This window comes from Trachurus trachurus, assembly GCF_905171665.1.
Source record: "Trachurus trachurus genome assembly, chromosome: 9".
NCBI classification, from domain to species: Eukaryota; Metazoa; Chordata; class Actinopteri; order Carangiformes; family Carangidae; genus Trachurus; species Trachurus trachurus.
In genome coordinates, this window is record NC_139895.1 from 11128572 (window position 1) to 11151211 (window position 22640).

Sequence of the window (22640 nt, forward strand, 5' to 3'; positions counted from 1 at the left end):
AACAACGGCAACACAGAGGGGTCAACTGAAAACGTACTTACCTCAGATTTTCTATATTTTAGTTTGTTAGTTTTAAAGCAGAAGTAAGCGATCCGGTCGTTTTGGCTAACTTCTTGTCAGCCGATGGAGTTAGCAGTCCCCGCCCTCGTCCCTACGTCACCACATTCACGCGCATCCCTTGGCTGCACACACAGAGAGGACCGCCCCTTTATGCCGTTCTCTCTCCTCATTGGATAAAGGTTGTAGGATACAAGGAAAGTTTTCTCCTCGGCTTACAGCAGAGCAGAGTGACTGACAGACCTGTGTTTCAGTCCAAACACTCTATATAAGTGATTGCTGTCGGAAGATAGAACTATTTAAGACTTATATTAACACAAACATTCCGCTTACTTCTGCTTTAATGTTCGGTTCAGTTTCTCTGTTATGATGTCATGCACCGATCAGGCCTAACATCATGACCACCTGCCTAATATTGTGTTGGTCCAACTTTTGCTGCCGAATACACAACAAACTGTGATGCTCTGTGTGTTCTGACGCCTTTCTACCAGAACCAGCATCAACTTCTTCAGCGCAGCGGTTTGAGCAGCAGTAGCTGCTCTGTTGGACCGGACCACACGGGGCCATGCAGCCCTCGCTCCCTCCCCATGTGTATCAATGAGCCTGTGGCTGATTCACTGCTGTTCCTTCCTTGGACCACTGACTGCAGACTGAGAACACCATCACAAGAGCTGCAGCTGAGATGCTCTGACCCAGTCGTCTCGACAGTTTGGCCCCGTGTCAAACTTGCTCAGATCCTTACGCTGTCAATTCTTCCTGCTTATGATCAACTCAGGACAAAATGTCCACCTGCTGCCGAACGGGCGAGCGAGTCCTGATATGCAGCGTGACGATTTTGTTGCAAGTATATTCTATTGGTTCAGAATCCAAACCAATCAAATTATCGAGGGATGTAAAGAAACTTTTGGCTCTATTTTGAGATTCCTGCCATTTCCTGGTTGCCGTTTTTCACATCTTGGAGTGTTTTTTTTTAAATTTTATTTCTCTCATATTCTCCTCTCTCTGATAACTTGCTTGTCAACAGGAAGCAGCGTGTACTTTTCAACCATTAAGAAGTGTTTAGGGGCGGGACACCGCCGCGAAATGTCGTCCAGATAGAGACAGAGCGAGCAATTTTCTCAGGGTTGAGCGACATCGCTGGACGGAGCGATATCGCTCGCGGCACGTCAGGACAGGCTGATTGAAAAGTACGCATTCTAATCACTTTTTTCGCTCGCTTGCATCGCTGTATGTCAGGACACGGTGTAATATATCTCACTAACACTAACAGACATATTTTTTCACGTCAGTGACATTTAGATTGAGCCTAGACGTTGGAATAATAGTGAACGGTGTCGGTTTAATGTCATGTTGTTGTTGATGTGGTGTGAAAGTGACGATCATCAGGTCTGTTTCTGCCTGCGGTCGTGCTGCACATGTGAGAAATAGGTGACGGGCTGAATCTGTAGATCATGACATGCAGCCGTGAGGCAGCGTGTGTGTGTGTGTGGTGTGTGTGTTGCTCTCAGCTGTTCAGATGAGCATCAAAATGAGGATGAAGACGTTTTCACACCCAGCCAGCGTGATCCCAGCAGCTTTAAGACTAAGCTAAGCCCCCCCTCGTTCAGACCTGGTATTTGGTATTAACATCCATTCCCAGTGATCCCATCTCAAGCGCTCCGCTCCGAGTACAGGTGTGAACGCAGCCGAGATGCATCCATCAGACAGCCGATCGCTCAGACCACATACGGAGGCTGTGGTTCATCGGATGCCAGAAAACTCTGCACATGGACATGGTGTGAAACAAGGACAGGATTTCACACCTTCCTCTGATACAATCGCAGTGAAGCCGGTCTCACCTGTGTGTGGGAGATGGTTGCCTGCAAACAGACACCACCAGTTTATCTGTTTATCGTCACCTCAGACCACAAGGTCAGCAGAGGAGGACACGAGCCTGAGGAGAGAGACAGCGAGCACAGCCAACATCCGACCTCCACAAAAGCTGTCGAGGCTACAAAGGCGATGCATCACACACACACACACACACTCACACACACACACACCTCCCAGCTGCCACCGAGGGTTTCTCTGCTCTTCAAACAAAACAAAAAAACGGAGAGTTACACGAAAAATAAACATTTTAATTCATTCCCATTTAGTAAAAAGCGTCTAATGAGGCGGATCCATTTCAGAATATCTTCGCCTCAGTCACGAAGTCGCTCCGAGTCACTCGCCTGAGAGAGAGAGAGAAAGCTTCCTCTGTGGAGAAATTTGTTTTTCGGATTGTTATCTTGCTAATTGGCCAGCAGCTGCCCAATTTAGCAGAGCAACCAATGTTAATTATAACATGAAAACCGCAACACAGCGACGGTGGCTTCCCAATAGAAGGAAGTATGTTAGCGCCTGTAAGCGACTTTTAGAAGGGAGGTGTTACAGTAACAAACCTGTTTAATTAACCTGGAAAAAGCCTGAAGCCGACATGAAAAACCAAACCACAGTGCAGCGAAACGCACGCACAAAGCAGGCGATGAATCTTTTATACGATGGCCTATCTTGGATGTAGTCACATGTATATACACTGTATGTATGGTATTCATGCATGATTGTGTGGTGGGAGGAGGAAAAAAACCAAAACAACAACAACACGCTCTTCAGGAAAATAGGCTGCGTTCAGCGTGGAGCATATTCTCATCAGATGTCCCCAAATCCCTTTTTTCATACGCCATTGTTCTGCACAATCACCGTTCCCAGTGTAGCTGGCAATTGACTGCTCTCTCATTCTCTCCTTTCATTCTCTGCACCTCATCAAAAGAAACTGTTTCTGCTGGCAAAGAAGAAGAACGGGAAAAAAAAAAAATGCAAATGCAAATGCTGCTCGCCTTGTGCTCTTTCTCTACAAGGCCAGAATGGTAGAGGTGTTAATGAGTGACAAAGCGTTCTCATTACCAGGAGAGGGTACTTGGGCCTGGTCTGTCTAATCAGCCCTAATGCATTTCAGTTCCTAATGCTCCCAAACTGCCGACTGCACCGAGCAGGGCCATTCATTACAGCCAGACGTTCTCCTGCAGCCGAAGCAACGGGGCTCGTCCAGAGCTGAGGAGGAGGAGGAGGAGGAGGAGGAGGAGGAGGAGGAAGAGTGTGGTGGTTTGTCACTGTCTGGGTCATTCCTGGTCACACTCACCTCTGGTGCACGACCTGCTGTTTGTGCAACATGAGGGACGTTTATTTACAGTGGCATCATGCAAACGTTTGGGCACAATTTCTGTTCATGTGATGTTTATTGTTGCATGATTTTTTGTTAAATGATTGTTGTGTTGATTGTCTGTCCGTCTTTTTTAGTTGCACCTTTCTTTTTTTATTTCTGTATATACTTCACCATTTTAGATATGTTTAGGTAGTATCGAGTAAATTGTATATTAAGTAATACTGTTGTGTGGTTTTATAGGCTGGAAATTACAGTAACATCCTGCCCAGTTGAAAATTAGCCACTTGGCTAACACTGGCACATTCACAGTAGTGTCGATTAATGTGCACTGTTCCTGTAAAAATGATGAATAAATAATATTTAAGCAAGTGGAAGATGACATGATCTCCAAAAGGCATAAAAAGTTACCGACGACACATTCTCTTTTCATCTTTTTCTTATTTATTTAACCTTTATTTAACCAGGCGAGCAAATTAAGAACAAAATTCTTATTTTCAAGTGCAGCCTGAAGGGGAAGGGGGAGGGGAGTGCTAAAAGTGAAAACAAGGTTAATAAATTACACAGAAAAATTCAGTATAATACAATACAATACAATACAATAAAACGTTAATCAATAGGGCATGACATACTGTAGAAGAGGAAAAGGGTCTGCAGCAAAGGTTTGTCCCTCCTGCATAGTTAGTACCTAGTAGCCGCCCCTTTGGAAACTATCACGGTGTGTAAATAGTAAATATCTTGTCTGATACCTTGGTCAAAGTTATCAGAGATCTCAAGTATCCTGGGCTTCCTGTTCTTTTGCAGGCTGCTGCGTTGTTTCTTCTTTTCACTCTAAAACTGTAAAAAAAACAAAAAGAATACACTGATATTCCTTAAATATTGCAAAAAAAAGGAGTGTTTCATGTTTAACTTTATGCCTTTTGAAGATCATTTCATCCTCCACTTGCTGAACTGTTCACATTAACAGACATTTTGACCAGGGGTGCCCAAACTTTTTCATTATGCCACTATAGCTACTAGGATTTGGCAAAACAACAACAACAAAAAAAGTGTTGTTGTGCGTCTGCTGTTTGTTGACATGTTTGATGTGTTAATGCCCAGAGCTCTCTAACTCTGAGCTGTGAAAATATTTGGATATTGATAGTGTGATTCAGAAAATGAGTTAATCTGTTCTGCCGCGCGGCACAAGATCTGGTTTAGTTTGTTGTATTATTCGGAAATTAAATCTCCACGGAAGCTGCAGATTTACCCACTTTGGTCTTTAATGTGGAGGAAATTAAACTTTAAAGGTGGATTTCAAAGCGCATTTGCTGCGGCCTCACGTCACGTCTCATTGGCGCAGATTCAGATTCATAGCAGCGGTCTCTCTCTCTCTCCCGGGGGTACGGGGGATGGTGGGCTTGATGCTTTTGAGTACCGCCTAGCGAAAGTTGTATAGTACAGAAATGGAAACTCATTGATTACAACAATTTGTTTTCCTCTTCATGTTGTTTCTGAGATTCTTTTCGGCGGTGGAGTAGAACATTTTCGTGTCAGGAGGGAATCAACACGAACACAACTGGAAGGGAAATTTGCATAAACTTCCTCACATCTGCGAGTCGCAGCGGGCAGCAGCAGGTGCTTTTTGTGAGATTTAATTTTCAGTGGAAAGCGTCTTTTCTCATCTGCAGCGTTCAGGTTCATCAGTTTGAACATATTAAACCTCTTTATCTCAAATTGTCTCCTACACAGGCTCTTAATAGTAAATAGTTATTTCCCCTGTTGGAGGAAAGACTGAGATTGTCTCACTGGATTTACAACCTCAACGTTGAACGCCTCTGCTGCGACATTATGACATCACAGTGAAGTTGATATAGGGCTGTCACCATCATGAAAATCAATCAATCTATCTATCTATCTATCTATCTATCTATCTATCTATCTATCTATCTATCTATCTATCTATCTATCTATCTATCTATCTATCTATCTATCTATCTATCTATCTATCTATCTATCTATCTATCTATCTATCTATCCATCCATCCATCCATCCATCCATCCATCCATCCATCCATCCATCCATCCATCCATCCATCCATCCATCCATCCATCCATCCATCTATCTATCTATCTATCTATCTATCTATCTATCTATCTATCTATCTATCTATCTATCTATCTATCTATCTATCTATCTATCTATCTATCTATCTATCTATCTATCTATCTATCTATCTATCTCTCTATCTCTCTATCTCTCTCTCTATCTATCCATCCATCCACCTCTCTATCTATCCATCCATCTCTCTATCTATCCATCCATCCATCCATCCATCCATCTCTCTATCCATCCATCCATCCTTCCATCCATCTCTCTATCTATCCATCCATCCATTTCTCTGTCTATCCATCTATCCAGCCACCTCTCTATCTATCCATCCATTCCTCCATCTCTCTATCTATCTATCCATCCATCCATCCATCTCTCTATCTATCCATCCATTCCTCTATCTCTCTATCTATCTATCCATCCATCCATCCATCTCTCTATCTATCCATCCATCAATCTCTCTATCTGTCCATCCATCCATCCATCCATCTCTCTATCTGTCCATCCATCCATCTCTCTCTCTCTCTATCTATCTATCTATCTATCTATCTATCTATCTATCTATCTATCTATCTATCTATCTATCTATCTATCTATCTATCTATCTATCTATCTATCTATCTATCTATCTATCTATCTATCTATCTATCTATCTATCTATCTATCCATCCATCCATCCATCCATCTCTCTATCTATCTATCCATCCAGCTAACTATCTATCTATCTATCTATCTATCTACTGTATCTATCTATCTATCTATCTATCTATCTATCTATCTATCTATCTATCTATCTATCTATCTATCTATCTATCTATCTATCTATCTATCTATCTATCTATCTATCTATCTATCTATCTATCTATCTATCTATCTATATATCTATCTAGATGTATCCCCTCCCCTCCTTATCACATGAGAGACATTCTGTTGTTGACATTCTGCTGAGAGTTATTTACTTTTTTTCCTTCAGTTTTTTGTTATAATCATACTTAAAAATGGCCGCCGTCCTTTGTCAGTATTGTGCCTCTCCGCTTTATTGGAGTTTTCTTTTGTCTGGTCTGTGTTTGGTTATGTAAAACCACCATGTCATCGAAACATAAAATAATTAAATTCACAGTCACATGAAAAAAGACAGAGGCAGCAAACTAGTGCAGTGGAGAAGATAGAGCCAGTGAATTGTTCTGATGATGATGATGATGATGATGATGATGATGATGATGATGATGATGGTGGTGGTGGTGGTAACGCTTGATGAATGATGAATGAATTATCAAAGTAGTCGCTGATTAATTTTCAATTCATTATTTTTTTTTAGTTCTGTACTGAATTTCCTCCTAAACCAGGACATCGACGACGCTGCAGCAGAGAAGTCGGTTCCTCAAAAGAATCATGAAGCGATGTTTCTTTCCTGACATTTTGTTTCCTCCCAACGGGTTCAGGATGAAGCAGCGACTCGACGCTCAGTTGTTTCGCTCTTGATCGGCCTGATGGAGGATCAAGTGAAAGAATCTGAGAGGTTTCAGTCTGACAGCAGATTAGAGCGTGCGGCGATGCTGACATGATCGTAAATAGTATGTTTGACGTTTCACAGACGTTGTTGTTGCTCTCGCTGCTGTGATCGACTCTGAGATGTACAACGGCGGAAACGGCGTCGGACTCATCGTTCACATCGTCACTTGTTGATTCAGTGTCTCCAACGCCATTAATGATGCGAACGCTCCATCACTCCTGCATGATATTCATTCACATCAGCTCTGATTTAACCTTCACCAGGAGGCCAGTTTTCCCAATAAAGCCTCGTTTCTCACCTCGTTATTAAAGCCAAGGTGCCGTCGCTGGAGTGACTCACGGTCAAAAGCATCTTGCTCGCTCCTTCCTGCATTTTGCGTCTTGTGAATTTCACTCAGCCTGTACTTGAAAGGCCCAATTCAATGAGCCTGTAGCGCTTGAAAGGCCTTCATTTCCTTTTCCGCATCAGTCATTTTTCAAAGAGGAATGAAGTGGACCTCTGGACGGCAATCAAGCCGGTCAACACACCGAGTCTGACGGGGTTTTTTTTTTTCTTTTTCCTGTTGTGATAAATTCACACTTTCAGAAGACAAGAATATCTCAGGCTAGCATAAGTGTGTAAGTGTGTTGTTGTTGTTATATTGTGTAATGTGTGCAGGCGCCTGGTGACTGTAATTTAGATCCTCTAGAGCCAAGTAAACATGTTTATACATCAGCGTGTTCACAAAAGGACATTATATCGAGAGCGTGTTCCTAATAATCTGGCCACTGAGGGCGTTTCTCAGACCTATTTAACATTAAGGAGATACTCCATCAATCTTTTCCACATCAAAGTCAATTTATTAGACATGAGGAGGACCTCGCTCAGCCTTCAGTTGGCTGTTTAATGTCCTCTTTGGCTCAGAAGGAGCTTTGTCAAGTCTAATAAAACTGCATCAGTGACATTACTTGATTGATCTTGGCTCGAGGCTCGGAGACAGCTTTTTTTTTTCTTCTTACTTTTAATGCAGAAAGGCTGCATTAGAAGCTGAAAGCGAGGAGTTTGAAGGACGTAGGCCCAGATAGAAGAGGTCTAAAAAGGATGACTGGGTTAAAACCCTGTGAAACCTGAGCTGTCTTTTTAGGGTTATGCGAGGATCTGAATTATATCAGATGTGATCGGAGTGTGCCCAGTCCAGACTTTATATAAATTAAAGGGATAGTTCAACATTTTGGCAAATTGGCCCATTGCCATAATCCCTATAGTTGAAGGAGTAGGTTCGTTACCTTTAATTATCAGTGCAAGCTATTTTTAGAACAGCAGAGCAGAGCCGCGAGCTGCTCAGAGCTACGCTACAGAGGCTCATGGGATTTCTTGGTTTCCCAAGCAGTCTCTGCATTTGCCTCTAAAACAACTCTGTCCATAATGTTATTATCTCATAGCGTGTGGTGCAGGAATGTGCAGGTCACAACAGCGTTTTGGAGTTGTTGGATTTTGTATTTGATGAGGGAAACCAAGAAATCCCATGAGCCTCCATAGCGTAGCTCTGAGCAGCTCGCGGCTCTGCTCCGCCGTTCTAAAAATAGCTTGCACCGACAATTAAAGGTAACAAACCTACTGCTATGACTGTAGGGATTATGGCAATGGGCCAAATTTGCCAAAATGTTGAACTATCCCTTTAAATCATAGTTTGAAATATCGGAGCAAGATTATTGAGGATTTTGTGCCTTTTGTGTGTGTGTGTGTGTGTGTTTCCTGCACACTATGGACCTGTGGTTGATTCATATTAAAACGAAGCAACAGTCTAGAGGATGTTTTGGTTTCTTTTTACAACCATTTAGAAAATTAAAAAGTAAATAAAGAACTAATTAAATTGCCAGACTTTGTAGGATTATAAACTCAGCAACACACCTCGTTAATCAAACTGAATTAACCAAATCCCACAGTTAGGAAGCTGCTGCTGCTGCTGAAGTTCGCCGAGAGCAGCTAACGGGACGTATCAAACACAACCCTCTTCCTTCTCCTCCTCCTCCTCCTCCTCCTCCTCTGAGCGAAGCCATGTCGTCACGAGCCTTGGTTCGGTGAAGCTCGCTGGCGTGCGATCTGTTTTGTGCTTTATCCCAGTCTGGATGGGATTTCATCATTCTGTTGTGATGGGATCATCTCATATGGGACATTTGGCTCACGGATAATCTTGCTTACGATTGTTGTGAGAGGGAATCAGGATGCGTTTATGTGCAGTGATGTGGTGCCAATGATGAGTCATGTGGATTATTTTAACCCATCCATTCTGTGAGGGGTTTTTTCTTTTCTTTTAAATAATTTATCATCACAGCAAACTCATCAAAGAATATATTTTTAGTACTTTGTGACTTTCTGAACAAGTGAGTCCCATTATCGACTTCAGTCGCCTAAAACCTTTGGATCCAAGCTGTGAACGGTATCTGACGAGGATTTTCAAACCGTGTCGTCTCTTATAGAGGGAGTTTCACACCACAGGCATGAAATACACAGACAAATCTGTAGGTAACACTTCTCAGGAGGTGAAGGAAGTCATCCTGTGTAATCTCTCACACTGTGTATTGATGCACCGTGCCTATTAATACAACCTGTGGGAGGGATGGGTGTGCCCGATCACTTCAGAAAAAAACTTTACATTTACATTTGTTGCATTAGTTTTGCTCATATTGTTAGTTGATAACGTTTGAAAGTGACACAGCACACTCACCTGTTTTCACCGGGACTATTTTGTCACAGGAAAGACGTTTTTCTTTCAGTGTTTTGAACTTTAAATTCATATTTCTCATGTTTTTTGTTGTTGTTTTTTCCCCGGTATCTGTGCAGGCAGCTAGATGACTGAGAAGGTTGAGGAAAAGTCACAGTTCTGAAAAATAACCTCTGATATGTGTTTGTTGATCCAGGAGGCGATATAGTATTTGTGGTTTTAAGAACCAAAAAACATAAATCTTGTTTTACTTGTCTCCTCTCCATCAGGCTTCTCTCTGGTTGGTGTCAGCCAATCAGAAAAGAGCAGGCTCTGAGTCTGTCTTCTGATTGGCTGACTGTTTCCTGAGTAATAAAATATTAATAGATTTCAGGTAAAAAAAAAAAAAATTCAAAGAAACTACCATAAATCCTGCAAGGTTTTGATGGTGGGTCCAGGTGGGCGTGGCTTGGTGGCTGCTTTGTTGTGACATCACAAAGTTACAGAAGTCCAGACGGTTCGTTTTAAAGGGATAGTAGCATTTTTTTTTAAAGTGATGTTGTATGATCTACAAATAGCCCCTAAGTACTTAAGTTGCAGCAGAAGAAAAAATGCTACTATCCCTTTAAGGCTTCGGTTTCTGAACCCAGACTGTGTGGATTACTCTGTGGACTGAGGCTTTGATACTCTTACAGTGTTACATAATATAGGAACTAGACTTATAATCACACTACACATGTAAATCTAACTTTATACGATGTGTGACCTTTATCTTTGGCTACAGTCGATATTTGCGTAACAATGGTGTATCTAATGACAAACTATAAGGGAGTTTTTTTCAGAGAATCATCAGCCTGAGTAAAACTGAACCTTGAATGATTCACACTCACAGTCTGTTTGACCTTTTTGAGTTAACCTAATGGGAGAGTTTGGAGCGGTCCGCAGCTCCGGTGGGTTGAGCGCTGTCAGAGGCCTTGGCTCAGAGTGTGTGTCAGTGTGCTACAGTGTGAAACCCTGCAGGAGGAGACACCCAGGCTGCCCCCCCTCCCCAACTCACAGCTCCTTCACAGTGTTGATAGCACAGGTCTCTGGTGATAACAGGAAACCTTGGGTGTTCAGAATCACAGGGCTCCAGAGACTGAGCATAAATGCAGTTTCATGGACCAATAAAATCCTGAAAACATCCTAATGAACAGACGATACAACTGGGGATGTCACGATTATTGTCAGAGAAATAATCACGGTGTTACGATTATTATGCATCAATTGATTTCACAACACTATGAATGATTAAAATCAAATATAGTCAAAATATAAATACATTACTAATTATATACACAAAATATTTGAAGTATCTATTATAGGACCAATTATTAATCCCCCGGGGGAAGTGTTTGAAATATTCAAGTCATTAATTGTCATCTATACCAAATGTTTAAGTTTATTTTAATCGTTTTTTTTTATCACAAATGATACGCTAACATTTAAATTCCTACCAATTAAATACTGCGTTAGGTAAATTGACATTAACGTAATTCAATGAATGAAAACAAAGTTGCGTGTTGTGTAACTTTGTTTTCGGCGCTGCTCTGCATCCTCCCCCATTTGGTTGTGACGCGTCAACCCCAGTCTGCCTGAAACTGCCAGTTTGCGTCTGCCGTTGGTTCACAGCAGTTTGAAGGCAGGAATACTCAGAAATGCAATTTTGTACTTATACTTTTCTGCTGATATGTCCTCTAACATCAGAAAAATTCCACAAGAACATGCGAACAACATGAAAAACACGATTTTCATCTTTACAGATTAATTTACCGTGGCGTTTAATACCGCGGGTAATTGTGAAAACAACAAGTAATTGTGACATTCCTAGTCACGACTTAATATGGAGTTGGTTTTTATGTCAGAAACTGTCATGCACGGATCCATCATGTGTTGATGATTTTGTCCTTTCTCCTCAGTGGATTTTCACTAGGCCTCCTCAGCGTCTGTGCTCTACTACAGTGTGCTTTTTTCTTCTGATGCCTCAGTCTGTGATGATCAAAAATTGTCCCCCAACAAAAAACTCACCATTTCAGAGCTTTGTAACAAGGTTTTCGGCTTATTCATGCCATTTTCTAACCAAAGCAATAAAAGGTTAAAAGGCTGTGAAGGTCTGACTCACATTGATCAGGTCGTGGGGCAGTGAGTGACTCCAGATACTGGGATACAGGAGCTGCGTGTGTGAGTCAGACTCCTCCTCACCCTGCTGCTGCTGAATCCGTGCAGCTCAGATCTCCTCAGTAGAAATAATAATAATATAGAAGTGTCCCCTGTGCTCTGTCTCTGCTCGCAGCCCCTCCTTTGATGAGGAGCTCTCCCCTCGGCCCAAAGGGAAGAAGAAGAAGAGAAAGTCTGAACGGAAGAGGAAAAGGAAAAGGTCAGTTCCCCCAGAATAAGATGACTCTGCGGTGCAGCGTGTTATTTGGCTCCTCTTTCCTGAAATAAGTAAACTCAGCGGTGGCACAGCGCGCTCTTTCTCTCTCTTTCTCTAGACTTCAAGTTTGTACCTTCTCCTGCTTTCAGGTCTCCTTCCCACAGCCTGTCGCCACTGAGGAAGAAGAAAAAGAAGAAGAAGAAGAGCTCCAAGAAGAGCAAGCGACATAGGTACTGCAGCTTCTTGCTTACTATGACCATTTATATATATTTTTTAAATGGTGTGACATTTATTTTTAGACGACTCATACTGTATTTTCCTCCCTCTTGCAGGTACACCTCCAAGAAGTCAAAACACAGGTATGGATCTGATCACTGCAGGGTTTTGTACATGTCATGTGGCTCTCACCTGGATGCATCCCCGTCTTAAATGTGTTTTGTTTTTTTTACATTTAGCCCAGTAAAGATTTCTGAATCCGGCTTTAGCGAGACTTAATGCTCGGCTGTTCTCTTTCATCTCTCCAGCTCCTCCAGTTTAAAACACAAGAGGAGGGATGAGCGCAAGCACAAGAAAAGGTCAGTCTGCGATTGTTGCATCAGAGTTGTGCACACCTTCCAAATCCTACACCACTTTTTTTTTTGACCTCCTCCTCCTCCCTCCTCCACGGTAAGCCCATCCACCCCTCATCCTCCCCCCAACAATGGCCGAGGAAGAAAAGAGCGAGGATCCTCCAAAAGTGCTTTCGTGTAAAAAAGGGCACGAGGGGCGAATTCAAAAAAACGTGCAGCTTAAATAAACCCTTGCAAAAAAAAAAAAAAAAAAGGAGGAAAACAGATTGAAAACTAGAGCCACAGAAAGAGGAGAAAGAAAAAGGGGTGAGAGAGGGTAAGAGAAACCAATTTCATGCTGTGATCTTGCAACGTTTTATAATTTGACTCTGGATGAGCGAGCTGTTGTTTGTAAGCGCGGAGCCAAGTTCAGCCGCTGTTTACTTCAACAGAAACCACGGCTTTCCAGCTCACGACGACTTCTCCCCTCTTTCTTCTTTTTGTTCCTTTCATGCCTTCAATACCGTTCTCATGTGCCCCCCTTTTCTTTTATTTCTTTTTTTTTCTTTTGTTCAAACACAGTTCATATATTCCAGGACTCCTTCACGTAGTGAGGAGGGGATTGAGAAAATAGGTCTCGGAGCATTTCACACACGGAGGAGAGGATGAATTATTCATCCTTCAGCTTGGAACAGACTAGATCTGATTGTGCTTTTGTCTCTGTTTTTTTTGACGACACAGCTCAGATTTTAACAACATACACGCTCCACACGGCTGCAACTAAACGATCATTACTGATAATATACGCTTTGATAAATCTGCAGTAACAGGTGAACAGCTGAATCTAAAGACTTGAGTTGTGATGTGTTGCTCTGCCTTCATTTCTTCTTTAGGGTGCGCATGTATTTGTTTTTTTCTTTTTTGCCCGAACCAACCAGTAGCAAGTTTCAGTTTACACAGCTTTAGTAGCAGTTGAAAAGACTATTACGATATTACACACACACATTATTTCCTATAGGTGGAGTTGTTTTGAATGTGTTATATGAATAAACTTTGTCCTGGACCTGGACAGTGACCTAAACCAGACAGACTTTTAACTTTCACATGTAATAACTTTCTTTTATTTGGGCATTTTACACCTTTTTGGACTAAACAGTGTGGAGAGACAGGACGTTGGAGGACAGATAGAAGCAAAGTGCCAGGTCCAATTGACCAGTAGTTGAACCAGAGGAAGTATATAAAACCCAAACCACTCGGATTTCAGGTTTCCTAACTTTTGCATCAAACTGAAAATGAAAAGAAATGTGGTGAAGATGGAGGATGATATACAACACAATGTTTTGAACATAAACTTTGGATGTTGTGGGTCATGGCGACCAGCTGAAACAGAAGAACTGATAGTTCAATTACGTTCATTATGTCTTCATTTGATAATCACTATGCAATGGTCCTCCAATCAGACATAGAGAAAAGTGTGTTTTTACCTTTACATGTTTTTCAACCGACAACTGCCGTCTTCCTCAGAACGGTCACCTGATGTTGCTGTGATGCGTCTTATCAGCTGCAACATCAGGTGACCCTCCTGAGGCGGACGGCGGTTGTCGGTTGAAAAACATGTAAAGGTAAAAACACACTTTTCTCTATGTCGGATTCGAGGAACATACTGTAGCATAGAGAATCCACACTGGGTTCACCTGACGCATTTCAGAGAGAGAGAAAACAAAGGCGGTTCAGAGAGTCGTTAATCTTCACGTCACAACAAACAAACTTCCTGCTTCAGTGAGGAGCTGCAGCTCTTTCTGGATTATCAGAGGGATCTCAGGGCGGACTCACTTTCACTTTTACCTCCAAGAAAAGTGTCTTTGATAAGAATCGCTCTCTGTGTTTTTTTTTAACTGTTTCGCTACGTTTGCATCTGTATTTACACATTTGTTGATTCGTCTACAAATGCTGGAGTTTATTCTTTGTAAACGACATGAATGATTATCCAATTATGAAAAACTCTGGGATGTACTTTCTGTCAGTCGACTCGTCTTAGTGCTCATCCTCTTTATCCACTCGTGTCTTCTTCTCCTTTTCCTCGTCAACTCCTTCCAGTTCCCGGACTCACTCGCGGCGCAGACGACGCTATCGGAGGTCAGAGTCGGACAGTTCCTCCTGCCAATCTTCCACAGAGGACAGGTGAGCGACCCCCTTCTCCACCCCCACTCCCACCCCCCATCCTTTACTTCCTGGGTTTATCTTATCAGCTCGAGGTGTCTGCCGAGTTCTTGGTCACACCGCAGCGATGACTGATAAGGCAGAGGTGACTTCCTGATCTCAGCCATGACCGGCCTCTTATCAGCGCTTCACAGGAAATGGCCCCAAATTCACTGCACAGATCGATGCACTCAATTATAATGACATCCAGCAAAAAAAAAAAAAAAAAAAAAATTGGGATGTGTGATAATATGAAAGGCAGGTTTTAATGGATTATACAGAAGCCGGTTGATTGTGTGTTAATAAAATGACTGGATACTCTGCGCTGGTGGTGATTAATCCAGGGATTATCATCCACGGCGTGCGAGTGTTGGAGCGCTCAGAGTTGGAGTCGACTCGATCAGTCAAATCTGAAACATGAGAGACGAGGCCTGTTCGATTAATCGGTTTTGAATCGTAATCGCAATTATTTAGTTAGGACAATGTTGAAAACGTGTTCATTTTTTTAACTTTAACTACAGTAATTACGATTCATGTATCTGGGCTGCGCTGTGTTACCGTGTGACGTCCGCCTCCTTCCTCCCATCGCGTTCTCCCCACACACTGTAAACAAACATGTCGGCGTTTGCTAAGGCCAGCAAGGATTTTGTTGCCTACAACTGTGGTTCTCAAAGTGGGGTCTTGAGAGAGTTCAAGGGGGTCTCCAACTTTTTGTCAAAATTTTACTAATTTCTGGAAAAAATGTAACATTACATTACATTTTCCCCCCCAAATTTAACTAAATTTTTCCCCAAATTCACGCCACTGGCCCTAATTTGAATTTACATTGACTAAAAGAGTAACATTATTCAGACTCAGAACAAATATTTGTGTATTTCTAGTGTTTGTTTCCGAGTTTCGTCCAATGTTTTTTGTCTGTGTTCTAATTTGTGTCAGTTTAGGGGTCCTTGATGTAAAAAACGTTTGAGAACCACTGGCCTAAAAGACAAATGGCCCTTTTCCACTACACAGTTACAGCTCTACTCGACTTGGTTTAGGTCCTTTTCCATCACAGCTGAGTTCTTCATAGTTCCTCCTCAGCGGGGGCAGGGTCGTCATATCACGGCGGCTACGGCCACGTCGTCTCGCTCTCTTTTTTCGATCCTCTCGTCAGCTCCAAACTCACTCATCTGCACCTCGATTACGGACCACAGCCTGGTTTTCCACACAGCAGTCATTTAAAGCCTCTGGAAACCCAAATCCACCAAAGCCTCCTAACCATGTATTTTAGGGTCTTATGTACATATCATTTAACATGTAAAAATAATTAGAAAAAAGTTTCCATCCAAATTCAAAATATTTGTCTTTTAAGGTTTTGTACAGTAGGTTTGAATTGGGCGGAGTTATCTCTGGGATTTATCACGCAATAAATCCTACCACTCATAAATCGCCACGTCAGTTCTCTCATCCAGCCCCCCAGTGGCTGCGAACAAAACCGTTCTGCTAACGGTCGCTCCTCCACTCCTCTCTAGTCCTCACAACCAGAGCCATGTCAACCGGGGATGTGTGTGTGTGGCGATTAGCTTTTAGCATTCATTAGCTTCCCAGCGCGACCTGCCGTGTCTGTCTGTCTGTGCCCACAACTCCTCACAACTCCTCTCTACATGCAGCCGATACAGCCGTTTCTTTTGTGTGTGGGGGTGGGCGGGGGGTGGAGCGGTGTAAATCCGCGATCAGCATTTAGCATTTATTAGCTTTCCAGTGCGACCTACCTCGTCTGTGTCTGTGTGTCAGTCTGTCTGTCTGTGTCAGTGCCCACAACTCCTCACAACTCCTCTCTACATGCAGCCGATACAGCCGGTTTTAGGGGGGGTGAGGGGAGGGAGGGAGGGTATAAATTGGCGATTAGCTTTTAGCATTTACTAGCTTTCCAGTGCGACCTGCCTTGTCTGTGTGTGTGTCAGTCAGCCCCTCCTGGCGCTCACACAGACATGAGTGACGGTTAAAAGCTTCTTTTTTTTCTGTGAGACTACGACCAAAGACGGTTATGATGCTCCAAAACGAAGCTGGTAGTCTAGTTAGCTGCTAAATAGCATCAATCAATCGATGCACGTCCTCCGGTGAGGACTTTTTTTTTTTTTTTTAACGGTCGCCATTGACGTGTTGCTATGACAATGGAGCTGTCAATCATAGCGTTATCTGCCACGCCCACACTGTCCTGACCAGTGGCCTCAATAGTGCCTCAATAGCAAAATGAGCTGTTTTTAAACAAGGTTTTCTAATAGTTATGAATAGTTATTGTCACTCAGACTTTTGTGGATGCTTAATGAGGCACTTGACTTTGATATAATATAAGCATTTTTACTATATATAGTCAGGTTTCCAAAGGCTTTAACATTTAACAACAGTCTCAGTACAGATCAGTGGGCGCTGTTGCCGGTGTGTTTTTAAATTTAGCCAGTTTAGTTTGATTCTCATGTAGGACGTCGAGCTCATGACTCTTCCAGTCACAACACTCTGGCCAATCAGTGGAAGGCAGTCGGTGGACGTCATGTTTTAGTATTGTTTCTCATTTCACAAAAAAACGTAATCGGAAATCAGGTTTTGAGGGAAGAAAATCTGGATTTTATTTCTGGGCAAAATCAAACAGCCCAATTTTTCCTGAAATGTTTTTGCTGTGAATATCTATGGGATGTTAAACTAGTGTTGGGTGATTGACTTGGGGTTGTATACCCTATACATTAGTGCGATCCCAGTTTAGTAGAGCAGCAGGAGCACCAGCACAGAAGAGGCTCTGACAAAAAAAAGTTCATTTTGAAGCCAACAGAAGAAAAAGTTGAAGTATTTTCTTTATTTGGTTCTTCGTCAACTTTCTTTCCATCAAACAACACTTCTCTTCACACACAGCTCTTTCCTGTGCACAAGTGCAGCTACTGTATGAGCCGTGACAGAGTGAGAAACCTTCTCTCAGCTGCGTCTCCACCTGAATCCACTGAGTATAGATCAGTGCTTCACACAGCTCTGTGTCAGATAACTGGAACTATCGCTTCAATCAGAGGAAATCACGTTGAAGATCAAAACGTAATGAACTTTTAAAAACAAACTTTTCCAACTCCTTTGTACATCTGAAATCCAATCAGCTGATCGGTGCCCAATCCTGACGACAATCCATTTTTCATGGTAATCAAAACACCACGACAGAGGAAAAACGTTGCTGATGTAAATTCAGATGCTTAGTTGACGTTAACCGTGTGTCTGTGACTCAATAGGAAAGAAGCTTTGATGTCAGAATCAGTGTGTTTACATGGACTTGAGTTCCCCGGTTATGAGCAATATCCCGGTTATGATCATATTTGGGACGCTGCGTTTACATGCACACAGAGAAACCAGGTTATTCATATCCCTGTTTACATAATGAATACCAGTATCTTGGTTTCTCGTCATTGCATCTACAGCTGTTACACACTAAGATCGGATGCAAATAACAGCTCATCTTCATCTTACATTTACTGTAGCAGCAGAAGAAGAGAGCGACAACGTATGTATGTCCTCACGTCTGACCGCCGTCTGCCTGTCTCTGAGGGACAGGTGGATGAAAATACACAGCCGTGAGTGGTGGTGGTGGGACAGGGTCATGTTGATGCAGTTTATGGACTCCGAGTGGAGGACTGTGTGACATGTACACCAGCGCAGATCGCAGCTATCAGAAACCAAGATAAGGTGTTTACATGGACTTGAATATCTATATTGGTTATGAGCAATATCCATTATGATCATATTCGGGATACTGCATTTACATCAACACAGAGAAACCTGGTTATTATCCCTGTTTACATGATAAATACTAGTATCAAAGTTTCTGACAATTGCGTCATCTGTCAAAATGAGAAATGATGGCTAATTCAAGTTATTTATTGCAACAGAAGACGGCAGAGACAACAAGTCTTTGGTATTTCTTCAGTGTTTTCCAACGGGACCTCACTCGCTCCACCGTACGTGCGAGAAAACCAGCGGATCGGCAACTGACGTGAACAGCTCAGCGTTTCTATGCTTTTTTCCATCAAAACATCTTCAAAAGTATGAACGGTTTGCCGTCGCCATGTTTGTTTTGCTGATACGTCACCTGGCTGCGCAGCTATCAGGATCTATTTGTGTCATTTTATGTACTGTATCAGGTTTTGTTCCCTTGGTTCTCAGTTTGTGGTCTGTGTCTTCTGTGTATTACATGCTGGGACTGCAGATGAAAATTAGCTGAGAGCTAAATCTGGTGCAACCATCTCCTCATTTTCTGCAAACGATTAATGTCATTGCACACTGTCCCTTAATAGACTAAATAAACTCAACCGCCACCGACTTAAACATCTCAACGTTTCGATGCTGTTTTCCATCGCATTATGTTTAGTTCTGTCATTGTTGAAGGACAAAGCTTTGTGTCCTCGTCACTCCAAAAGTATGAACAGTTTGCTGCCGCCATGTTTGTCTACATGCGACAGTATCCCATGTTCTTTCTTGGGTTTCTCAAATCGGGATATAATGTTTACATGCACAGCTCAACACAAAAACGGGACACTCAAGTCCATGTCAACACCCTCAATGTGGTGTCATTAAAACTAAACACAAGCTTTATTTCCCCTTCTTTTTTTCTCTCGCCTGCAGAAACCATCTGCAAAAATCTGTGGTCCATCAGACTTTTGGGGAGCTGGCAGCTGATCATGGGCAGGAGCTCCACCACACCGACATGAAGTGGAGACCCGCCACCAAATCAGTGTGTAAAACGGCTCCAAAATATCGCTCCATCCTCTCAACCGGCACCGTAAGTACTCTTCAGGACTCTTAACGATGCTGCGGCGGCCGCTCGGTTTGATTTCTCAGTCACGGCCATGTAACAACAGCTCAGTGTCCGTCCAAATAAAACGCCCTCTGTGAAGGGCGACCAAACCCCAATACAGGGGGAAAAAAAAAACATTAAAAATTTACATTTGAATTTCACATCCTGGTGTTTTGATGGAAAAAATCTCACCATTAATATTCAAACACAAATACAATAGTGTAAACTCATTTAGCCTCTTTCCTCTAGGGGATGAATATTTACAAAAGGAAACCCGCCTGAACACATGGCCCGACTCTGAGCTCATTTAATGAATCCTTTATTTTTGGCCAGTGTTTGTCTATTCTTATATTTTTTTCTGTTTGTTTTTTTGTTTGTTTTTTTTAAACCCACAGTCCAGTGTTGGTTTGAAAAGACTCCCAGTAAATAATAAGAAACACCACTGGAATAAATAACACAACAGTGGGAACATTACAGTCAAAAAGCTCATTTTCCCTCGAAGCGTCAAATTCAAATTAAGATTATTTTTTCATTTCTGTTTCTCACTACACGTTTGTTGTTTTCTCTTATCAAAAGGGCTCTATTAAAAAAAAGTGATCGATATTTTTTGTTGTGTGCCAATGTTTTTAATTAAAAAAACAAAAAACATCTGTGCATCACAACCATTTGTCAAGATAAGCAAAATCCAAAAAAACTTTGTGTTCGCTGTCGTTTAGAAACAGGTGTGTTTAAAGCTGAACCACTGCGCAGGAAGTGATACATATGTTGTGTTTTATTTTATTTTTTAAAGTAATAATAATGTTGCTATTGTTCCTATTTTGTGTGTCAAGCCAGGATGTTGTTTACTGTTCGTCATCGATAGTGGATCGGGCTGCAGGTTTAGGGTCAGGGAGAGTTATTCAGAACATGAACAGAAAACTGTTTCCAACATTTGGCAGTGGAAGCAAATCCTATATTTGTCTTGACATCAGCAGAGGGAGAGACCGGGGTCACACCGGGAGATGATGAGTAAAAATGAAATTGGACCAAAACAATAGAGAAAACACTGAGCCGGGTTGAGTCGGGTTGTTTGTATTTGCAGCCTGACCTGATGAAACCTCGGTGTTTAAAGGGGTGAATGAGCCTCAGCTGCACAGAGAGGATGTTTCATCAGTGACCTGGACTCACATACCAGCAGGAAAAATAATAAATACATAAAATAATATAATTCCCTTTCAATTTGGCTCCTCTCAGTCTCCTCCACTCATTGCATCTGTTTTATGTTTTACCTCCAGCAAATAGTTTGAAGATCTGACCTGAATCTTTAAGTTTACGTTTATTTATTATTTTTTTTACACTTTTCTTTTAAGTGATGTTCTCCCAGAGCAGCTATGGCCTTAAACTCATTGTCTCGTGCTTATTGGAGCATTAAAAGCGTTTAATTTCTCTCCAGCAATCATTAAATTATGCTAATTGCACAGACAGATGTTTTTAATTACACACCACAGGGTTTTAATTGAAATTCAATAAATTAATCCATATTTTTTTGCATCGCGCCTGCCGTACGGGACCTTAAAGTCTTTCAGGGCGACTTCACACCCGGTCACTGAGGAGTGGGGGTGGGGGGTCAGATTCACTGTATCCGAATTATTCAGTGGCGTTTGCATTTATTTATTCATTTAATTACGGGTGAATAAAAAGCAAAAGTAATGCAAAGTGATTTTTGCTTAAAGGGTTAGTTCAACATTTTGGCAAATTGGCCCATTGCCATAATCCCTATAGTTTTAGCAGTAGGTTCGTTACCTTTAATTGTCGGTGCAAGCTATTTTTAGAACGGCGGAGCAGAGCCATGAGCTGCTCAGAGCTACGCTACGGAGGCTAATGGGATTTCTTGGTTTCCCTCAACAAACTCATCAAATACACAATCCAACAACTCCAAAACGCTCTGGTGGACAAGTTGTGACCTGCACATTCACCACGCTATGAGATAATAACAGAACGTTACCAGACAGAGTTGTTTTAGAGGTAAATTCATGCAAAACCGCTTTCCCGTCGTGGACAGTTTTTCGGCAAGCAGTCTCTGCATTTGCCTCGAAAACAACTCACGTGGTGAATGTGCAGGTCACAACTTGTCCACCAGAGCGTTTTGGAGTTGTTGGATTGTGTAGGCTATTTGATGAGTTTGATGAGGAAAACCAAGAAATCCCATTAGCCTCCGTAGCGTAGCTCTGAGCAGCTCACAGCTCTGTTCCACCATTGTAAAAATAGCTTGCACCAACAAATAAAGGTAACGAACCTACTGCTAAAACTATAGGGATTATGGCAATGGGCCAATTTGGCCAATTTGCCAATATGGTGAACTATCCCTTTAATCCAACCCCCATTTAAACAAGAGTAAATCATAAAGCGAAAGGTAGGTATGACAGGACAGAAAAAAATATATATATAAGAATAATCAACGTACTGTACATGTGGTTGATTATGAAATGTGTCAGTGTTTCTGTAAATGTTAGTGGTGAATTTCTTTCTTTTCTTTTTTTGTTGTGGTGGTAGACAGGGAGGTACACACAGGAAGCATTTGAGAAATGTCTGAGCGCAGAGATGAAATATTTATTTAAAGGCAGCCTTGTCAAAATGTCTCGAGGTGACGCTGAAGAATGTCTTTATTTAACATTTTGCTCCTGTGTAAAGTGAAATCATCTTTTTAGCGCTGAGTCCTCTGGTTAGAGAGGACGGCACAAGTACAAAGATTTGTTTAATTTCCCTCAGGGTTGGTCTGTTGTGTCGAACCGTAGACTAGATAATGGGAAAAAAAAAAAAAAAAACTAATCGGGAGGACAGACCGGTTAAACCTCTGAGTGTCTCAAAATAAAAGAAGTCAATAAAATAAAGAGAGAGATCATGATTTCATGAGCTTTGTCAACTGTGGAAAAAAACTTTTACAAGTATTCTCGCTCCCAAAAAAACAAAAAAAAAAACAAGCAAACTTCCAAAAACAATGCACCATTAAGGAAAGAAAAAGGAACATGCCGATATCAGTCTAACTGGCTCTGGGTTTGAAGAGAGGGTTATTGTCTTTTTCTTGCAATTTACGACTCTAATGATGCACTTATGTTGCCCGCTCTTCCCTTTTTCTTACACCTTACCTACTTAAGGAGGAAATCTTGA

General features: G+C 41.9%; 1 protein-coding gene across 1 annotated transcript in view; it reads left to right on the forward strand.

Moving 5' to 3' along the window:
* srrm4 (serine/arginine repetitive matrix 4) overlaps positions 1-22640 on the forward strand; it is a gene marked incomplete at both ends in the record, with an annotated part of 75928 nt that overhangs the window by 48145 nt on the left and 5143 nt on the right. Inside the window, 6 exons of the mRNA XM_083979858.1 lie at positions 11859-11942; positions 12089-12169; positions 12272-12298; positions 12464-12514; positions 14585-14668; positions 19322-19478. Coding sequence (XP_083835984.1) covers positions 11859-11942; positions 12089-12169; positions 12272-12298; positions 12464-12514; positions 14585-14668; positions 19322-19478 — 484 coding nt within the window. The remainder of the gene's footprint in view (positions 1-11858; positions 11943-12088; positions 12170-12271; positions 12299-12463; positions 12515-14584; positions 14669-19321; positions 19479-22640) is intronic.